Here is a 20,074-nt window from a genome sequence, read left to right as displayed (position 1 = left end):
TAGAGGTAGAAAATATCCCTCCATTTTTATAAAAAACTATTTTTGGGTCCTATAATAGTTCAGACCGGACAAAGTCAACAATTAATTTTTGTTGGGAGTTGTATATATAAGTCCTTATTCAACTCATAGTACGATTGTAGATAGACTTTGGAGTAATTACTGTCTATCCAAGAGTGGAAGATCCACCAAAGTGAAGCGTGAATACATCATGGTAACCTTTAAGGCCAACCCAACGATGAATATGTCAGAGTACGCCAAGAAGAAGAAGGTACATCGGTCTACTGTGGGCAAGGACATACGAAAGGCTGGAGGAAGGTCGCTTAATAGAATTGAAAGGCAACTCCTGTCCCAGTGTAAAAAAAAAACTCAGTCTTCAGGGATGTCCACAACTCTTGAATTATTTGAAGCACAACAGCAGCACTTTATTTTTTTTCTCTGATGAAAATACTTTTACCGTTGACCCCGTCACCAACAAACAAAATGATCTGGTGGTATCATCTGGCAAGGCTGATAACAGCATCAGGACAGTCACCAAAACGAAAAATCCGGCCTCTGTGATGATATTGGGGGTTAGGGATCAACTGGAGTAAAATGCCTCCAATTTGGTTTCCTATTGGTTACCAGTTACCCACAACGGACTACTTGATGATGTTGAAGGAAAATGGGGTCCATAGATCACCCAGACCATGAAGAAGTTCAAAATAGGCCACGTATGTATTTCAGTATGACGGGTCTCCGGCCCAACCTGCTAATTTTGTACAAGACTCGAGGGGTAGCAACATGACATTCTGGTACAAGAACCTTTTCCTCCCTCAGAGACCAGATCTGAATCTACTGGATTACCCCAGGTGAAGACAAATTGAGAAGAAGGCCTGCAAAGTCTGCCATCCGAATATTGATGCCCTGAAGACCTTTGTTAACCAGCAGTGGATGATCATGAAAAAGGACTACATTGACAATGTGTACAAGGGAATCCGGAGGGTGTTGGAGGCTACCAGTGAGGCTGATTGTGGCCAGATTAATAATTAATGTGCATTGTTACAATAAAAAATATTATAAAATAAAATTTTCAATGTACAACATCAACCTGATCAATTATGAGTATTTTAATGACTACTTAGAGGCAGGTCTCAGTACTTTTTCTACCGCCGGCTGTTTTTCCTCTCGTTTTACAGCGGTTTTGTTTTTGTTTTTCTATTCTAGTATAATGAAACATTATGCTCCCTAAGCTGTTCTTGCTAAGGTTACCATGTACATTTTCCGGCTTTCTTTTTACACACTGACAGTGCTTGAGGAGATCACACCTAAGTATGGGTTATCTATGCAAGTGTTACAGTACTCATGAAAAATGGAAAGTTACGTGATAGATTTGTAAGGGGGTTATAAGGATAAACCCTTTTTGGAATCAGAGTAGAATTGAGGATCCACATAAGAGAATTTAATTTTCTTAAAACATACACTTTTCGATGCATTTATTTCCGAAACCATACACTAAAGAATTAAGAAAATACTGTCATGTTTCATGCATTAATGAGTAATTTATTAAGTACATAATAAAACAAGTTGTTTAGACAAGGATTAAAAGGTTAAAAACTTTATAAATAAAGTACTTATTATTAAAAGACCACTTGCAATATTTGAACCACCCATAAAGCCATAGCATAATTACCTCCTTTAGAAGAAATCGATAATTTGAGAGTAAGGTAATACCTTGGCATACGAGCTTAATTCGTTTTTGGAATGAAGTAGTAAGTCAAGCAATTTATCTCATAAAAACTCTTATTTTGACTGTTATAAGAGTCAATTCATGCCGGCTACATAATTAGTTATTGAGTAATATTCAAAAATACTCGAATCCTATAGCAGACAAAAAGTTTATAATTAAGCCATAGGAGTGAGCATTCTGCTAATAACTTAAACTAATCGCTCATTTGTGGACTAAAAATTGGCGTATTAGAATTAGTGATTACTGGAATATCAAAATTGTAAGAACGTTTATCTCATAATTACTTCTTACGAGGGTCGTTTGAAAATTCCAAGAGGTGGCACTACTTGTGTATATCGAGTTTATGTTTAGTTAGTAGCATTTCTTAGAGGAACACACTCCAACTTTCAGCCAGATCGGTCTATTTCTTTCTGTTTGGTGTTCATTTTAATCGATGAAGTTGATTTATTTTTTAAAAATGGCCGAAAAAGTATTTTGTGCCTTGATTAAACATTACTCTATGAAAGTCAAAAAGGCTCAAGGGACTAAAAATAAGCTTTCTTTCCATTATGGGGACTCTACATCTTCGATTAGAACAGTTTATAAGTGTTTTCAAAACATTTGTATTGGTCAAATGGCCGCTGCTGAACGTTCTGAACGCCCTGTTGAGGTTACTACAGGGAGCGGGGATCAAATTATTGCCTACTTTAAACCTTGATAACTTGAAGACGACATTATCAAATAAAAAACCGGTTACTAAATAGGAAAGCTATTCTCGTCAGCTGACGATACGTAGTTCAGTTAGCATCATGGCGTCATCATATGAGGAGATAAAGAGCTATAAGTGGAACTTTCGAGGTCCGCCATAGTCATGGATTTGGTTAATAATGGAGGTGAAATCTCCAATTCAACGATTGCTTCAACCTTAGGAGTGAATTTACGGACTGTTCAGCGTATCCGTAAGAAGCTAGAGGACACCTGGCATGTTGATGCCACCATAAAGAGGGCACCCAAGGAGGAGGGCGCCGACAGGAAGGTCAGGGACACCGACTTTGTCGACAAGGTGAAGAAGATGGTTGAGGATGACCCTACCAGGTTCCAAGGGGTGGCCGGAGACAGGCCCTGGGTGTATGAACAGGACTCAGCAGCCTGCCATGTGTCCAAAATCTCCATGCAGTGGTTAACCGATAACTGTTATGACGTCGTAACCAAGGATTTGTGGCCTCCTAACTCTCCCGACCTTAATCCTTTGGACTATTTTGTCTGGGGCTATGTCGAGAGACATACCAACAGACATCCCCATAGCACCAAGGCCAGCCTGATGGACTCCATCAAGGAGGTATTCGGCAACATGGACAATGAGATGGTCAGAAGAGCATGCTGCCGGTTCAGAGGTCGTTATTGATGCCAACGGTGATTATATCGAATGAATGGCTACTCTATACCTATATGCTCGTCATAGTTTTGATTTTTAATAAAAAAAGTTAAAAAATGTATATTTTGTGTTGTTTTTTGTAGAAAAATATTTTGGCGACAATTTGATCGCCGTCGCTCCCTGTAGTCCATAAATCATTTATAAGGTCCATTATATGGTGATGGATGACAGAACATGAAAGGTGCATCATATTGCTAGATCATCTTAAGGTAATTTTTAGGTCAAGAATGAGACTCATCTCTGTTCTCCTCTTGTTGTTGTGATGCTCTGACCTAGACAGATACTTTAGTAATCAGCAGGTCATTTGAAAGACCTTTGCATTACCATGCATAGTTTATTGCCGTGGAATAACATTAGTAGATTAGTGTTACTACATTTATGTTAGCAGATTAATGTTTGAGGGTCTATGATGACTCATCACAATTTTAGTTGAATTAGCTATAGTGGAAAGGCTATGAAGATTAGCGCGTTAACGAAAAATGAGCAGGTACCCACCTTTCCTAAGCCAATATATTCGGACAAATATTCATCACATTTTCTTTGAATCCCACTTGGCTTATCTTTTTATTAGTGTGTCTGTCTCTCGAATGCCGTCATGCTTGAAACGGCTCTCACGTATCATTGCCAACTGTCAATCAGCTTATCCTTCAATAAAAACTTATACGCCAATGCAAATGTTTTCTAGCAATCTACCTCGTACCTCAAAGTATCACTGTCGTTTTATGCCCTATGTTTGTGGTATGCAATGCACTCAGTGTGCTTGATTGGTTTTCAATTGCATTGAAGGCCTCTTTTGCACCTGGAAAGTGCATTTGTATTGAATACAAACTATTACAAATTATAGTCATTTTCTTTACACCATTTCCGCATCTCGAAAGTATTCCAACGACGGGTATTACAGATACACGGACGACTAAGGATTATTTACAAATGTGCTGTCATATTTCATATAGACACATGTGTCGTGTATAGTTTTATTTTTAAAAATCGTTGATTGTAAGGTTGTGCCTACGTAAATCTTTGCATGTTATGTCATGAAAAGTATAAGCAAACAAGAAAAGAGAGAAAAATAAGGTAAGAATTAATGTTTCAAAATGGTTTTACAAGATGTGAGCACATTAGTTCTAAACATGGCAAGTCAAGACGTACAACAGAACAAAGAAGAGGAAAGTAAGGATTGTGATTGGCTGGATGAGCAATTCCTTGGGTATGTCTCCAAATGCAAGGATATGATTCAAGAACTATATCACTTAAATGGTAACATCTCTTCGTCTATTATATCATAATTTACTTTACATGATTACTTTATTCTAAGGTAATAGACCCGAACTGGAGCCTTTTTTCAAGGATTTATATTCAGAGGAAATATCAAGTTCGATTGAGGATTTGATTGAACAAAGCGAGGATGAGGGAAGCAACATTTTGAAGGAGGTTCTTTCCCAAGTTGAAGATGAAATCCAGGCATTCTTTATTTGAAATTTATCTGCATAACTAATAATGGCAAAAATTAACTAGTTAGGCCTCCGTTACTTCCTCGGGGTATTTATCTAACCCGGAGACTGAAATATCATTCTAATATCTTGTGTGTATCATATTACCGCCTTCTTTGTAAATTCTTCATTTATACTGTACTTTTCAATGTCCAAGGAATACTCAAAACATGTAGGGCCCACTCTTTTTTTTCTCCTTATTTTTTTGACGAACTAAAGCCTATTTTTCTATTAGCAGAATAGTTATGGAATGAAAGAGATCATTAAACATTTAAATAACAGAATTTACTAATTAAATTGAAGTCCTACTTTATACTCACTATTATTCAGAAAAAACAAAAGAAATACTAACTTAGTACCCAAACAAGCAATAGCAAGACTAAATTACGAGAAACGTGATTTTTATAGATTCAAGAACAGACAACTCAAAACTAATTTGTGATTTGTTTAAATACTACCCACGAAGAGATTGGCTGATCTTGACTATGATGCCCTTGTCCATGACGTACAACACTGTCATGATCTCAATTAATCCAAATTTGTATGAGACTTGCGGCAGTATATACCCCAAACTGCAAAGCCAAGGGTTTGAGGTCAATGCTGGAGGAAAACTAAATGGAGACAGGCTATATTCTCGATGCACAAGGTTTTGTTTTTCATGGATGTATGGGCCGTTAATGGACTTCTTGATGTTGTAGAGAGTCCGGATGAAGCTCCCAATTGTCTTTCAATCGGACTTCTTTCATTTCATAACTATTATACTCTAAAGAAATAGCCTTTAGTTGGTTAAAAATAAGGAAAGCAAGAATGTATGTTTCATTTACATTGTTGTTTTTTTTTTTTTTTTTTTTTTTTGTTTTTTTTTTTTGGGTGTATGTTGGGGTAGTAATTAATTCATTTCTAAGTTACATAAAAACACATTTGGGAGTTAATTATCGAGGTTTCAAAGGATGTTTTTATTCGTTCTTACTATTTATCTACAATCCCAACTATGAATATGAATTGGAAAGATAAAAAGAGGTTGGGAGATGCTGCAATCTGTACAGTAAAAAAGTATTCAATTGGTTGACTCATACTTATAGCAGGTATCGAAGGTAGCAACTACAGTGTGTAAGCAAAAATGCATCATACATTAAAACTTGAATAAATTCCAAACAAATTAACGTAAGGCAATAAAACATATATTTTTTTAAAAGCAGTCTGGATATCTTTTTTTTTTTTGTACAAAAATGTATGACGTAAAAAAAAAGATCAACTATTTACTGATGTCGTCGAAGAAACATAGGTTGCTTGATTGGTTCCACGTGGGAGTTCCTATTTGTTAAATGGTCAAGATTGTGGAAGTGAACAGGTCCACTGTTTTGAGGATGAGAAAGGCGTTTGAGGCTGATGGTAACTATGAACGGGAGTCTGTAACGGTCGGCCCATAATATAAAGGTATCGGAGGAGTTTATGAGTGCCTTGGAAGACAATATTGTGGAAAATCCTCAAACCTCGAAGCGCAAGGTTACAAGAAAGCACAACGTTAGTGAAGGAACAGTCAGAATTGCCGTGAAAGACATGGGTTTTAAGAGCTACGTCCATGGAAAACGCCAGCTAATAACTGCAACGGTAATTGACAAAGGCCAAAAAAACTCCTAATAGGATGAAGGGCGATTCTGGGCCTGGACATTTTGGCCAGGCTTCCTCAATAGTTCTGAAGACACTTGACTATGAGATTTGGGGTGCCATTGAGCCTAAGGCCTGTGCTGTTCCCCACAAAAATACTGTTGAGCTGAAAGATTGGATGCAATATCTGATGAGTATGTGATCAGAAAGTGCAAGGCAATTTTGACTAAAGGTAGACATTTTGAATTTTAAGGAACAAAGGTGTATTTTTTAACTAGCTAATAAATTTGAAGGTGCTATCCTTAATCATTTTTGATTTCTTGATGATTTTCTTAATGTTATCATGCATTTTTGCTTAGACACATAATACTAAAGGCAAAAAAAGTTTTATATTGCTACAACATTCATTTGAAATCCGTGGTTGATACACACCCCAGGGAAGTACAAGTAACGGAGGGTTAAAATTATCACTTTATATCAGTTGACTTCTTCCTTTGTGTGTAAATTAAATATTTTCAATATGAATGCTCTGAAAGTCAAAAACAAGTCGAAAGAAAAAGTTTCGTCGGGGAATAAAAAAGGCTTTAAATCTCTCATATCATGAACAAACTTGCACATTGACCTCTGTAGAGCTAAGAAAAAGACTCCGACGGTATACACAATTTAAAAATCAACTTACTGTTCATGGAAAAACACTTCATTTCGGAGAATTAGCTCCAGATCCAGTACGTACGAGTCAGGCGGAATTAATATTAAAAAGAATAATACTGGAATATTTGAAAAAAGAATGGACTAGAAAGCTGATGATGAAAGAACATGGGTCTCAAGGATTTTTACTTATTAATTCATGCAATGAACTGTTTGAGAGTACGGATACTCAAAGATCCGCAAAAAAAGAACTCCTCAATCATTCCTCTAACAAGAAAATAAATACAAATAACCAAATTTGGAATGATCTTGTGGTGAAAGGTTACTCTCTGCATCTCCCTCATAATAACAATGTCTCCACATCGAAACTACCAGAAAACTCTATTCCTTCATCGAAATCATCTCCAATAAATCCTATCCTGACAGATTCGTTAACAACTAACAAAGTAAAATTTGCTTATAATCAAGACAAACAAAATTTATATATTCGTCGTCAACATCTTTATAATGGACTAATTGGTGAATGTACATCAAGTGTTGCCCCAATCTGGTATGATCAGAAAAAAAGATTAGCTTATAGACCCAAACTACGATTGAGACATGATGAAAGTGAGGAATCATTGGATGAAGGAACATGCGAAGAACTGGAATATAGAGAGTCCTTGAAGGATAGAATTAATACAATTCTTGTTCAAAGTAGATGGTATTCGACTGTTTCTTTATACAAATCGGTAAGATATTAATAAATGGATTTCATTTAATGTCATAAAATAAGTATTGGATTGGTCAAAATATACTAAAAGGACTCCAGACCTATCAGTCCGGTCGTAATAATATTTGTCCATCCAAGGGTAGGTCATTATCGATCTTTTATGGTTACTACAACAACTGAAAGGACGTAGTCACTAACTATGTCCTTTCAGTAGCTCAGCAGGACCTCTTTCAAAGAAGACAAGATACCTTAAGTTTAAATTAGGAGGTGTGCGGCATATAATACTCAAGTATTATATGCTTTAGCTATCATTTATTACTTTCTTCGTTTTTATAGTCTTCAATACTATCTGATAAATAAAAATACAGCTACTTCTGTAGGACTGATGGACGAACTAATCATTCATAGGAAGCCTTTGAGCGTTAAAAAAAATCAAGTGGATATTTTTTTTTAAAACTAAAAGGACATGACTGATTAAAAAGTCAGTCGTAGGACCAATCCAACACTATATAAAATATATTATACCCTTGAGAGACGACATTTCTTTTGACAAAGATAATTATAAACTAAAGTGTTCCTTGCTTACTCATATGCTAGAATTTTCGACATAAGGAGGAATATTAAATACAAGACTTGTATCTTACTCGGACCAGCATATTTTTTTTTTTTTTTAAATGACACCCACTGCAATTTAGCCAATATTCACATCCCTTAACTATAGACTACTCTTAGAGTAATACAAAATATAACAACATATGACCTATGAAAGATTTTGCTGTTGGCAACATGGGCAGTGATGATATCAAGAATTATTCTTTAATTCTCGAGAAGAGAACAAGAATAAAGTTACTACAGTCAAACCTAGATAAAGAAAACTTGACTATATCCAGATTTTTCTTCAAGGCGAGGAATATAAAAAAAAGTACTTCATTTTTGAACACTTTTGTTAAATAAATAATTTCGAACACCCCCATTTTGAGGCAACAATAATTTAATTAGATCCTGTTTTATTCATATCTTTGAATGAAAGTCTTTGTTAGGGGAACTCATAATATGTATTCGTTAGGGATGGTACGGTACGGGGTAGTACTCCGGTCCAGTACTGATCTTACTCTTCGATACGTTTTTACTTTTGGTGTGCTACGTATATATAGTCACATATTAAATATTTTAGTATTATATATTTTTTTTCTAAATTTATAGATTTAAACATTGAAATAAGATTTTAATCCATGAGCCTCCGTTTATATAAGAAATCATTTCTAAATTTGTTAAGTATTTATAAGAGAAAATGACTTACAAAATGATCAAATACATCCGGGTTAACGAAACCCCAGTGGTATGGAGGACGTATAATTTAACAAATTTTCTTATGTTTCCAAATTAGATTCACAATACTTTGCAAATAATGTACATACATCTGTATCAATTGGAAAATTATTTTCGACAACTGGCGTTATTACAACTGTTAATCGGTCTTGGTTACTACCGGAAAATGTAGACCAGCTCATTTTTTAGTAAACAAAATTAAAAATTTATTTATAATAGTATTAGATAACTCATGTATATTTTATATCAACCTTGGTTGTTTTTTTTTGAGAAGTTAAGTATATTTAAAAATAATTTATTTTTACAGAAAATAAATTGTTTATGAATAAAATATGAAAAAAGCTTGAAAAACATAATATATTATATTTTTTTCCCCCTATAATACCGTACCAAACTGCGTACCACAAGGAGTATACTCCAGTTCGAACCGGACTGTAGGTTTACCGTACGGTCCTAGCCTAGTGATAGAAAAATAATGATAAATGAATTTAATAAGATTAATAAATAGAAAAAATATTGGACCCAGCTTACGATTTGTACCGTGTTCTGTATTACACACTACACGAGCGTGATATAAATTCTACATTCTCACAAATTTTTATGAACTTTAATTCAAAACAGCGTGAGAAAATTGACTTTATAGGATTTTTTTAATCCATGATTCTTCTATGCAATTGGTGTCTCATAGAATATTGACTATAGAAGTATTTTCTTATATCCGGATTTGACTGTAAGTATACGTGACCTTACAAAAGATGTACATAGAATAAAACTCAGGCGATTTGTTGAGGAGTTTAAAAATCTAGTAAGCAGACATATAAATAAGGAAGGGCACTCCAAATTCCAGGAAGAATCAGGGCTGTAACTATTATTTTTCTTTGGAAATTGACTAGCTTGAGATAGGGAGTTAAATTCTTGAATTTTTTAAATGACCATTTTTTACAATAAATGCCCAAAATTTGAAATTATTTCTGTCATAATTTTAGAAAAGAATATTTATTTAACATTTATGTTTTTTATCACACCCCTCAAATTGTCAGTCAAATGTCCCTTTTATTTACTTTAAAACTTTCTCTCATAACGTTCCCAGGTGCAACACTTCAGAAAATAGTTTTTTTATCACAAAAAGATAATTACCTGCTATAATTACCGGGGCAATCATTGTTTAAATATAAATATTCATGAATTTCAGCATCGGAAATACCAGATTTTACCTGTTTCATGATTATTTCAATGCTTTTAGTATCAATAACCTACATATAATTATGTTAAGGAAATTGTAAGTAAATTATTTATTAATAGAATTATTATAAAAATTGTATTTTATGAAATGAAATTCTTGGTTCTATTTCTCTTAATTAGTGATAAATGTATTTCTAACTAAAAAATGTATTTATTACTAACGTTATATATGTTCTATTATTGTGTTAATTTTTAATAAATTTAAATTATATCATTTATTTTTTTTCTTCACTTATGTTTCTGATACTCAAAACATTGCAAAGAAGTAATAGAAAATGTTATATTTCATCTATATTTAATTCATGGGATAAAGGATTAACATACAGCCAATTGTAATTAATGGGTCATTTTTTGTTAATACGTTCAAAAATGTGCGCAAATATGATCATTTATCTACTAATCAACTTAAAAATTATATATCAGCTGATTAATAAATTATGAGGAGATCTAAACTCTAAAGTTAGCAAAAATTGAATATACTGGTTAGGCAGAAAAACGGGGGCTCGAGAGTTGTATTTAGAAATCAATTAATAGTTTTATATTTTCAATAATAGGCGAAAAATAATGTGAGCACAAGACGTAGACAATGTTTTTGTCCTGTCTTTTATGCCCTCTCTCAGAAGGTGGCATGGGGCCCTAGAGAAAGAAAAAAATCCCAAGCTGTGCTGTATAGACCTCCTAATGGTCTTAGGATCAACAGATAAGTTGTTGGTGAGAGATTCATCGACTAAGTGGAATCTTCCGTTCTTCTCCTAACCTAACAAGAACATCGTATCCCTCTTTAAATTATCCCCTCCACTTCCTGACATCCTGGAGGTGTATTTTCCATTTTTTTCATTTTGCCCAACTTTAAAATCAGGCTCCTAGAACACTTAACAATGTCCATAATCTTCATCACATAAACTCCAGCATCTAGGAGATCTTAAACGCCCTGCTTTTGGTCTTGTGGTTCTCTCATGATGATGAAATGAATAAATGATTAATTTAGTTTGTTTATGTAAAAAGGATGGAGGAAACAGAATACCAAAAAATAACAACCAAACCTTTTCATAGTTATGAGAAAATAAACATTAATTAACAATCCATGTTTTACTGCCCTGCCCTATATATATATTTTTTTAATCTTAAATTTTTAACTACCCTCTCATTTCAACATCAAAATTTGTATCTAGATAAACTAAAACTCATTAATTCCAAAAATGTTGGTATAAAATTGTACATATAAAATGACGTATTGCAGAGATATCACTGCTCAAACATGAGCTTCCAATCATTTCCACAACAAATTATAATGTCAATTGAAGACTTGTTCCAAAAAAGGACAAAACTATTCAAGGTTAAAAATAAAAAGACAATACATTTCAACGGTTCATTTTTATATTTAACAAATTTACTATGCATATAATCAAATTGACTGAAATTTCATACAACTATGTATTGGACTAAATTAATATTATAGAATATTTATTTCAGGGCAAAAATGGTCGGGGAGCAAGTGAATCCCCAACACCATCGAATTCATCAGTCGTAATTTCATCCTCAATGAGTAAAGGACAAATTACAAAGAAGAAGAAAAAGAAATTTGCAAGACATAAAATCAGATCTGATTCTCCAGACAAGGAAAATTTTTATGACAATGACGATCCTGGAGATACACAGGTTAGTTTACTGAGTAGTTTTGTTGATAATCATCTCTATGTTAATAAAACTCCGAAAAGTTTTAAGTTTTGGTTCATAAAAATATTACATTTAAAGTTTATTTCTACATAGTTTTGAAAATTATATTTATAGTTAATTTAGTCTAAAAACATCGCTATGTTAATATCCGTTGTTTTTGTATTACTTTGAATTTAGTCATCATCAAAATGTTTTTCATATACATCAAACATATTTAAATATTACAGCGTTCAATAAGTCCCAAGAATTTCTCACAGATGGCGCTACTTTTTCCAAATCCATTTTTTTACGTAGTACCAACCTTTAAACGAAACATATCAAATTTTATGACAATCGGACCACTTGTTTACAAGTTATAATGCTTGAAGTGAAGTTATGGTGTTTGTAAAAAAAAAATGGATTTTAACCAATATTGTGTGTTGATATATCACGGTTTCTTGATTGGAAGAAATACCGTAAAGGCAAAAGTTTGCCTTGATAAGTTTTATCCAAACTCTCCTCAATTAAAAGCAACTGTGGAACGTTGGTTTGCTGTGCTTAAATGTGCCCGTACAGACACCGATGATGCTGAACGCTCTGGTTGCTAAAATTTTGCACTTGTTCCCAAAAACATAGAAAAAAAAAAGTCCACAAAATGGTTAAGTCCTATCGTTAAATGTAGGTGCACGAGATATCTAACATCTTAAAAATATCAAATGGCAATGAGTTTCCTATTTTGCATGACAAATTGTTATGAAAAAGATATTCTCAAAGAGGGTGTCGCGTTTGCTTACAGTCTACCAAAAATACAACGTGTCAAGGACTCGGAGAGTTGTTTGGAGCTGTTTCACCGCAATAAACCTGAGTTCTTGCGTCTGTATGTCACAATTGTATCATACTTGAAGGAGACTATGTTGATGAATAAAGTTGAATTTTGCGAAAGTATTGAGTTTTACTTAGTTTGCCTCGGGACTTATTGAACGTTGTGTTAAAAATGATAAAAGCCAGCAATGCCCTTTGGCAAAATATCTTATTTTATAATTGTCGAAATTTGTCAAATTTCAAATGATGAAAATGAAATTAAAAAAATAATTTTTTGTATATTAAAAATTGATTTATTCATAAAATCAACGTCATAATACAACGTGAATAAATCTGCTTTACAGCCAAATTTTCATGCAATATCCTATAGATGCCAGAATTCACTCCACGACAAATTTCGTGAATATGGTCCAAAATCGGCTGTTGTGTCAGAATACATCGATACTGTGTAGCAGCTAACATAACAAGATCGTCATTTGACTTACTGGGAGATCGATGCATCTTTGAAGATCAGTATGACCATCCTCGACGGAAAATTGTATGAAAATTTGACTGTCAAGAAGATTTGTTAACGTATTCCAGATTAAGGACATCTTAACCAGATGACCATTTAATTAAATAGAGAGATCAATATGTATGAAAGACAAACTTGGAAAGTATTGATCATGAATTTATTTTATCTTGGATTTTTGTCATAAATGTAATTACCAGGGATGCAAACTTAGTGATGTAGTCTTTTTATGTAGTACGTTAGTCATGATCGATACATTCATTTATGAGTGAGTGCTCTCTGTCAAAAATTGAACAAAACTTTTTTCCATTCCTTCCTTTTTTTTCCCCTTAGTGTTATTTTTATTGGTCAGATGGAGTTGCACTGATAAAGTATATATAAGCCGTATATTATTGCAAATACTCCATCTGACGTAGGAATTGTCTATGAAGTCCATTAGGTATATTACCCACTCTAGGAACGGAGGTGTATCAAACTTACAAACCTTGAATTCAATAGATTAATTTCTCCTGAGGGCTTTCTCCTTTGTGCTACGACGTTCCAATTCCTATTTTATGATAGAATCATGTAAAGTATTGGAGAAAATATCTACATTTCCAAGAATTTTCTCCCATACCGATACGATGAAGGATATTTTGTCTGATAGATCGGATTTCCGATTAGGATCTGATATATCAGCCCACGTCTAACGCCAACGTATAATCATGCTTGATACGGAGTGGTATTTGTGGATTTAGTTGTCCTTTCATATCTGTTTGTTGATAGCAGCTAAGCTATTCTACAAATCGTTATAATTTTGCTTTCTATTTTTTTACAAAACAATTGTAAAGTTTATCCACATATTTTTTTTTTTTTTTCAGATTGCCTCATCATCATCAGCAAATAACCAAAAAGGAAACGCCCAAGAAACTACAAGTGAGACACAAATAAGTAAGAAATCGAACGAGGACCCAAAAGAAAACAAAGAACTCTCGAATGACAATAGCTCAAACGCATTGCATATTGCAGATACTTTACTTCAGGAGTTTATTGGGAGAGAAGACGTCTCCTTCTTTGAGAGACCACTTGAGAGGAGGGCCCTACTCTCCCTAAAGAAACAACTTGAAATGGAAAAATCAGACAATTCATTTGAATTAAACGTAAATCTATTTTTTATTTATTTCGACATTAGATTTACTCATAGGGAAAGAAATACATAGAAGCGGCAAGATCCATGATTGAGCAAATATATGAGCTAGTTACAAGGTGTATAATATAGCATCACATTAATGTGTTTTTCTTATATATTAACAGCTTAAAATCTTAATATATATACAGAGAGAACAGGAAAAATCATGCAAAATAGTTTAAAGTTCAGTATATATTTGGCATCAAATATCCCTGAAACCATTTTTAAACCATATACATAATCTATTCATTCTATAGAAGGGACAATGGCCCGTACAACGTCCTCAGTACAAGAATATGTCTATTTTTGGAGAGCTGGGCCAAGCATCTGGAATGGATGACTTTAAGGCCTCCAAATTTGGGTGTCTGCTAATTTGCAGCAACATAATTCCTTTGTTTTAACCCATTACCTACCTAAAAGTTGTTTGAAATTATAAATATTTGAATATGACATTTTTATGAACTCGAATAAGATTATTCAAGACTTTTAATCGATTTTCGCTCCTGCATATGGGCCCTATGGGCATCTACTTTGCGGAATGCATGGTCATATGAGCGATATTTTATATTTTTTGACTATTTAATATCCATTGTATAAAACCACTATTCAACATCACAAATAAAGAACTGAGATTGAATACCCACTTCACATCTCTTACATCATAATAAGTTCTATTTTGAAGTGGGAGTGGTTCTTTACCCATTTGACAAGCACTTTTTGTTCACCCTTAAAGTATATCAAATAACATCGAGTTACCATGCTTGAACCATCATTACATTTAGAAACCAATTGTACCGGTAGTTGCATAAATACGCGGACTATTTGTGGCAAATAATTAAATGTGTAATAAAATTCGTATGACGTATTTTTTTTTGAGAATTATATGATAGAGAATTTATTCTGGTATAAAATTTAATATAGTTACTTAATATAACCGCCATCAGCTGCTATGACACCCTCCAAGCGCCCGCGGAAGGCCTTGCACACATTGATGCTGTAATGATCTTCCATGGCTGCACATTGCTTATTGAAGCTGGCCTTCAATGAGTCCAAATTGGGGTGGTGGGTAGCACAGGCCTTCTTCTCAATTTGCCACCACACACTGTAGTCAAGGGGATTCAAATCAGGTGATTGAGGTGGCCAAATGTTTTTGTTCAAAAATGGCATGCTGGCAGCGAGCCAATCCTGAGTCATTCCAGAGGTATGGGCAGGTGCCCTATCCTGCTGGAAGATAAAGGGCCCCATTAGAGATCTTGAGGGCCTATGAAAGGACCTTGTCCTTCAAAATCTCCCAGTAGACAGACATACCTGCGCGGAGGAGAGTGGCAACCATATGACGTTTGGCCTCGTCATTCATCGTAAACGACTTTGTTTGATGCGAGTAAGAAAAACAAAAACAAAGCCAAAAGATTTACCGAGTTACTTGTGCTGGATTTTTTTATACGGAACCTCGAGATATAATCTTTTAAAAATAAGTCCTCGTATTTATGCAACTACCGGTATATAGACTAGTACCATCTCTTTGCTCTTATTGATGCTTTGTAGTTGCCTATATCATTCTCAAACAAGTCTACTCCTCCCATTTAACTGAAATAGTTGATTATGATAATTGGGGCATGGAATGCTTTATTTCCTTTTTTTAGCCTTAAGTATGTCAGTTCGAAGATCCAAACTTTCTATTGCCTAGAAACGTTTGAGCCAACAAATACACCCACAGAGTACTTCCTATCGGTTACTGCTAAATTTTGCTCCATAGCCGGTTTTCTTAAATACTTTATTTATTTTGTACTGTGCTAATTTGCTGAGTAAATCGCAATTTTCAAGTCTGTTCCTTCTTATTGTTTCAACGAGACCAATGGCCTTATTTGCTACTTTGTTCATTAAGTGCAATAAAGTAAAAAATAAAATAAAAAATAGAATACTATTGTGAATTTCTTATGATGACTTCACACACGTACTTAGAAGAACGTAAAAAACACACTTTTTCTGAGGGAAAATTTATTAATATCGACATGAGTATTAGTTACTAAAATGAAGAGTAGTTATTGTATTTAATATTATAACGAACTTTATAAGTATAAAACCCACCTTCGAACCGGGATTTCTAGATCAAATATGATTTAACATTATGAATAATAATGAGCTTTATGGAGTCACTGTTCAAAAACTAAGGAACTAAAGTGCACAAAATAATATCTTGCATGAAAGTACAACATATTTATTACAATTTAAGACAATCTGAAACATTGTAAATGACTTAAGAGAAAAACAATAGCCACTTTTTACTTGTACTTTTTTACGTTCCTCAAAGTACGTGGGTCAGTAATGGGTTAGTAGCAGTGTGACAAGGATCACGGTCTTGTTGTCATACATAGTTATCTTTGGGACCATTGGCTTTAATCTAGGATTAACCAACGTATGTGCTATCTACCTTTAATTTTACCTTCCGGCATAAATAAGTATGGGAGCATAGCTTTTCTACCGGACACTATTACTGAAAGGACATTGCTTTAGCTGGGTTTTTTGAGTGGAGTACTCCTCGCAATTATTTTTCTTTATTTTGAAAGGGATCGGTCATACCGCGGTTGTAATGCTGATCAATAGTGAAAATATTGTTGCAACAACTAAAATGGAAGACATGCAGTACATATAATTATATAAAAATAAACACAAAACAGGAGCACTAAACGAAAGGATCGTAAAAAAATGATATATAAGTAAACTTATGGAAAAAACATAAAAGAAAGGATGTTGCCCCAAAGACATAATTTCCATTGAAAAGTCTTAATGGAGTCATATGAAAGAGTTATAATAATTCCCCAAGAAAAGTGATTACTTCATAACCTTCTTGCAATGTTTTTTTGTATTGCCTGATAATAAATTGCATGGATTTATGGTGTCTTTTTTAGGCAGAAGGAAAACATTTAATAGGGTCAACGGCATATTCCCACCCTCAGTCCTATAATTTTTTTTGTGTTGGGCACTGGTATCTCAACATATTACCGTATCTTTGTATTGCTATAGCTGATGGTCATTGTTGCAGACTGTAAATTTTAATCTAAATCAGGCTTAATATGCCAAACTGCCAATCAAATCTCCCTTTGTCGTTTCTATTTATTTATTTCTCTATGGATTCGACCCTTAGTCAGATGTATATCGTTAAAATGCATAATATTTGAGATGGATTTAATCTCATGGTTCTCAGAGGTTTCTTGTTTTTAAAAAGAAGACACAAATATCTAAAATAGCCAAATTAATAAATTTTTGTTTTCTTTAAAGTATGAGTTTAGGGAACCCTTTCTTCATTTCACTTCAAATCTTAACATGAATACTTTTCTGGGGCTTTTCAACAGCTTCAGCGTACACAGTCATATTATGACTAAACATTTTATATTATAATAAACTGCACTTATTTTATTACTTTTCTACACCCATAGCAAGTGTGTTTGTTTTTTTAAATCATCTATATTTAACTATTCAGGGAATTCCTCAGGTTATCTCACTTTTAGACTCAAGCTCAGGAACAGGGGTAGGTACATGAACCTAACAGTATTTTAGACAATATCCATGCATGTTTCAAATTATATCCAAGGCTATCAAAGACCAGATCCAATTATTTAATCCCTTAATTCCATCACTCAATCATCAAGTGCAAGTTTGTAGCTTGTTCTGAAATAATAATAGTTAATTTTGTATATAAAAACCTCATTAATATTTGTGGTATGTAACTTTAAACCCTCACCAAATGAAAATTTAAAAGTTATTCATGTATGTCAAATCCAATGCGTTATAAAATATTTCCTGCCGGTATGTAAAATGATAGAAACTGGAAATGAACGTGCTAATCTAGACAATTTGAGGAAAGTTTGGAAAGAAAGCAACTTTACTGTCATGGCGTTTTATTATAGGAACTGCATTGGAATGAAATATTAGGGGCACCCTTGGGGGGATTTTTTTTCTAGGAATTTTTGAGAAATTAACACATTGAATAAAAAGAAAATACCCAAAAAACAAGAGATTAAAAACAGGTCAATCGAACAAATTTAATAGAGGAGCAAAAAATTTAATTTTTTTAGAAATTATTAAAAATAATAATAATAACGTATATAATCCTGTGGATGCCTCCGCAATTGCAAGATCATCTATCATTGTTACAGGGAAGCATTTCCTATTTCTACCCCTTGGCTAGAAAATTGATGATAGTTAAATCGCCTTATCAACCCCTCAAATCGCAAATATTAACATATCAGGATATAGATATTCAAATCCCATATTAATTATCTTAAAATGTTATATAATAAAGTCTTTAAAACCTAATTATTAATATTAAAATCATACAATTAACGCACGGTTAATTTTACACAAGGCAAGTTTCTCTTCAAGATCCAGTTCAAATATTAGATATGATATTAATTACAGTGATTAGGTTTTTGCACTTGGGAAAAAATCATTCACTTCTCTAGTAACTTCTTTATTATTTTTATTCACAAGATTGATATCCTATATACGAAAAGGAATAACAATGAATAAAATGCTACGCAACTTAATGTACATAAATAAACACGCAACTCCTCATCATTCCCTCATTTTTAAAACAAATTTAGCATTATATCCATATTGTACGTCCGCTTTTTATAACTTGCATTATTTTTTTTATAAAAGTACTCAAGCTATTGACTAAATTTCTTTTTAATTCCCTCTCCTAATTTCTTATATAGAGACTCCTCGAACAAAATGACAAATTGGACGATTACGTTAGAAAGGCGTCGGGTCACGTGTCAGCGGAAGTGGATCAAGAAATCCTGGACCTCGAAAAAGAACTCTCAATACCTCCAAAAACAAATAAAAATGAAGACGATGAAGAGGGTGAGGACTTTTGGCTTCTAATACCCAGGACTTTTTCCTCTCAATCCTCCCGATTTGAGTTACCCATGGAACTATCCCTACTCAATGGAATATCTCCAATTGAGTACCTGTCTCGCTATGTGAGTGTATCAAATTCCAGACGGCTTTTATACGATAAAGTCTTTGTTCGTCATCGTAGTCTCAAGGATGGACTCCTAAATGATGAGTCCATTATTCTGGCGTTAAATGAAGTTTTTGGTGGGATTTTAGGGGAAGAGCTTCAGAGTCACCTATGGACCACTCTTGGAGTTACAATTAAGCCGCATTTAGTTAGTACATTCAATTTTAAACAATTTTCTGGAATAGCAGCTCTTGCTGAAAGAATGTTTTCCTCTGAGTTCTCTACAAGCAACTCTCCTCTACCTGAGCCAAAGTCAGAGATTGAAATTGCAGACTTTGATCGTTTACTCTCGAAATTAGAAGGGGTTAAGCTGAATACTCTAATGAAGGAACTCCTTTTGGTTATTAAAGAATCGGGACACTTTCTTCCAGATGGGGCCAAAAGTAGGGATGTGTACGTTCAGCATAGGAAGAAAATTGATTTTGAATTCTAAAGATTGATTAACCTGATGACATTGTACAAAATATCTAAATGTAAATACTGCCAAAAATTTGAAATAAATACGTTTAATTTAGGTCAAATTATATTTACAATACGTTTATCTTTTTGGCAAATACGTTGAGTGACAATTATTGTAACGTTTAAATTTTGTCAGTGCTCTTAAACATAATTTCTTTAACTGTAGTATTATTTGGAGAATGACTTCAAACAAAGTATTAGAAAACTGCGTTCAAAATTCTTGAGCGAGAGTGGGAACGCGCTCATTGTTTAAAATTACGAGC

The 20,074-nt window shown here is 33.7% G+C and overlaps 1 protein-coding gene and 1 long non-coding RNA gene across 3 annotated transcripts in view; both read left to right on the top strand.

The window, feature by feature from the left end:
- LOC121125621 (uncharacterized) overlaps positions 1–19,874 on the top strand; it is a 42,836-nt gene extending 22,962 nt beyond the window's left edge. Inside the window, exons 5-8 of one of the 2 annotated variants that reach the window (XM_040720808.2) lie at positions 11,643–11,828; positions 14,019–14,297; positions 17,808–17,855; positions 19,045–19,874. In XM_040720808.2, coding sequence (XP_040576742.1) covers positions 11,643–11,828; positions 14,019–14,297; positions 17,808–17,855; positions 19,045–19,785 — 1,254 coding nt within the window. In that variant the 3' untranslated portion in view covers positions 19,786–19,874. The remainder of the gene's footprint in view (positions 1–11,642; positions 11,829–14,018; positions 14,298–17,807; positions 17,856–19,044) is intronic. The other variant, XM_040720809.2, reaches the window with a different exon arrangement.
- On the top strand, positions 4,256–5,825 carry LOC121125623 (uncharacterized). The gene is made up of 2 exons (XR_011782098.1): positions 4,256–4,397; positions 4,456–5,825. It is a non-coding gene; the product is annotated as an uncharacterized lncRNA (long non-coding RNA).
- Positions 19,875–20,074: the final 200 nt, after the last annotated feature.

This window comes from Lepeophtheirus salmonis, chromosome 10 (genome assembly GCF_016086655.4).
Source record: "Lepeophtheirus salmonis chromosome 10, UVic_Lsal_1.4, whole genome shotgun sequence".
NCBI classification, from domain to species: Eukaryota; Metazoa; Arthropoda; class Copepoda; order Siphonostomatoida; family Caligidae; genus Lepeophtheirus; species Lepeophtheirus salmonis.
This window is presented reverse-complemented; position numbering and strand designations above follow the sequence as displayed.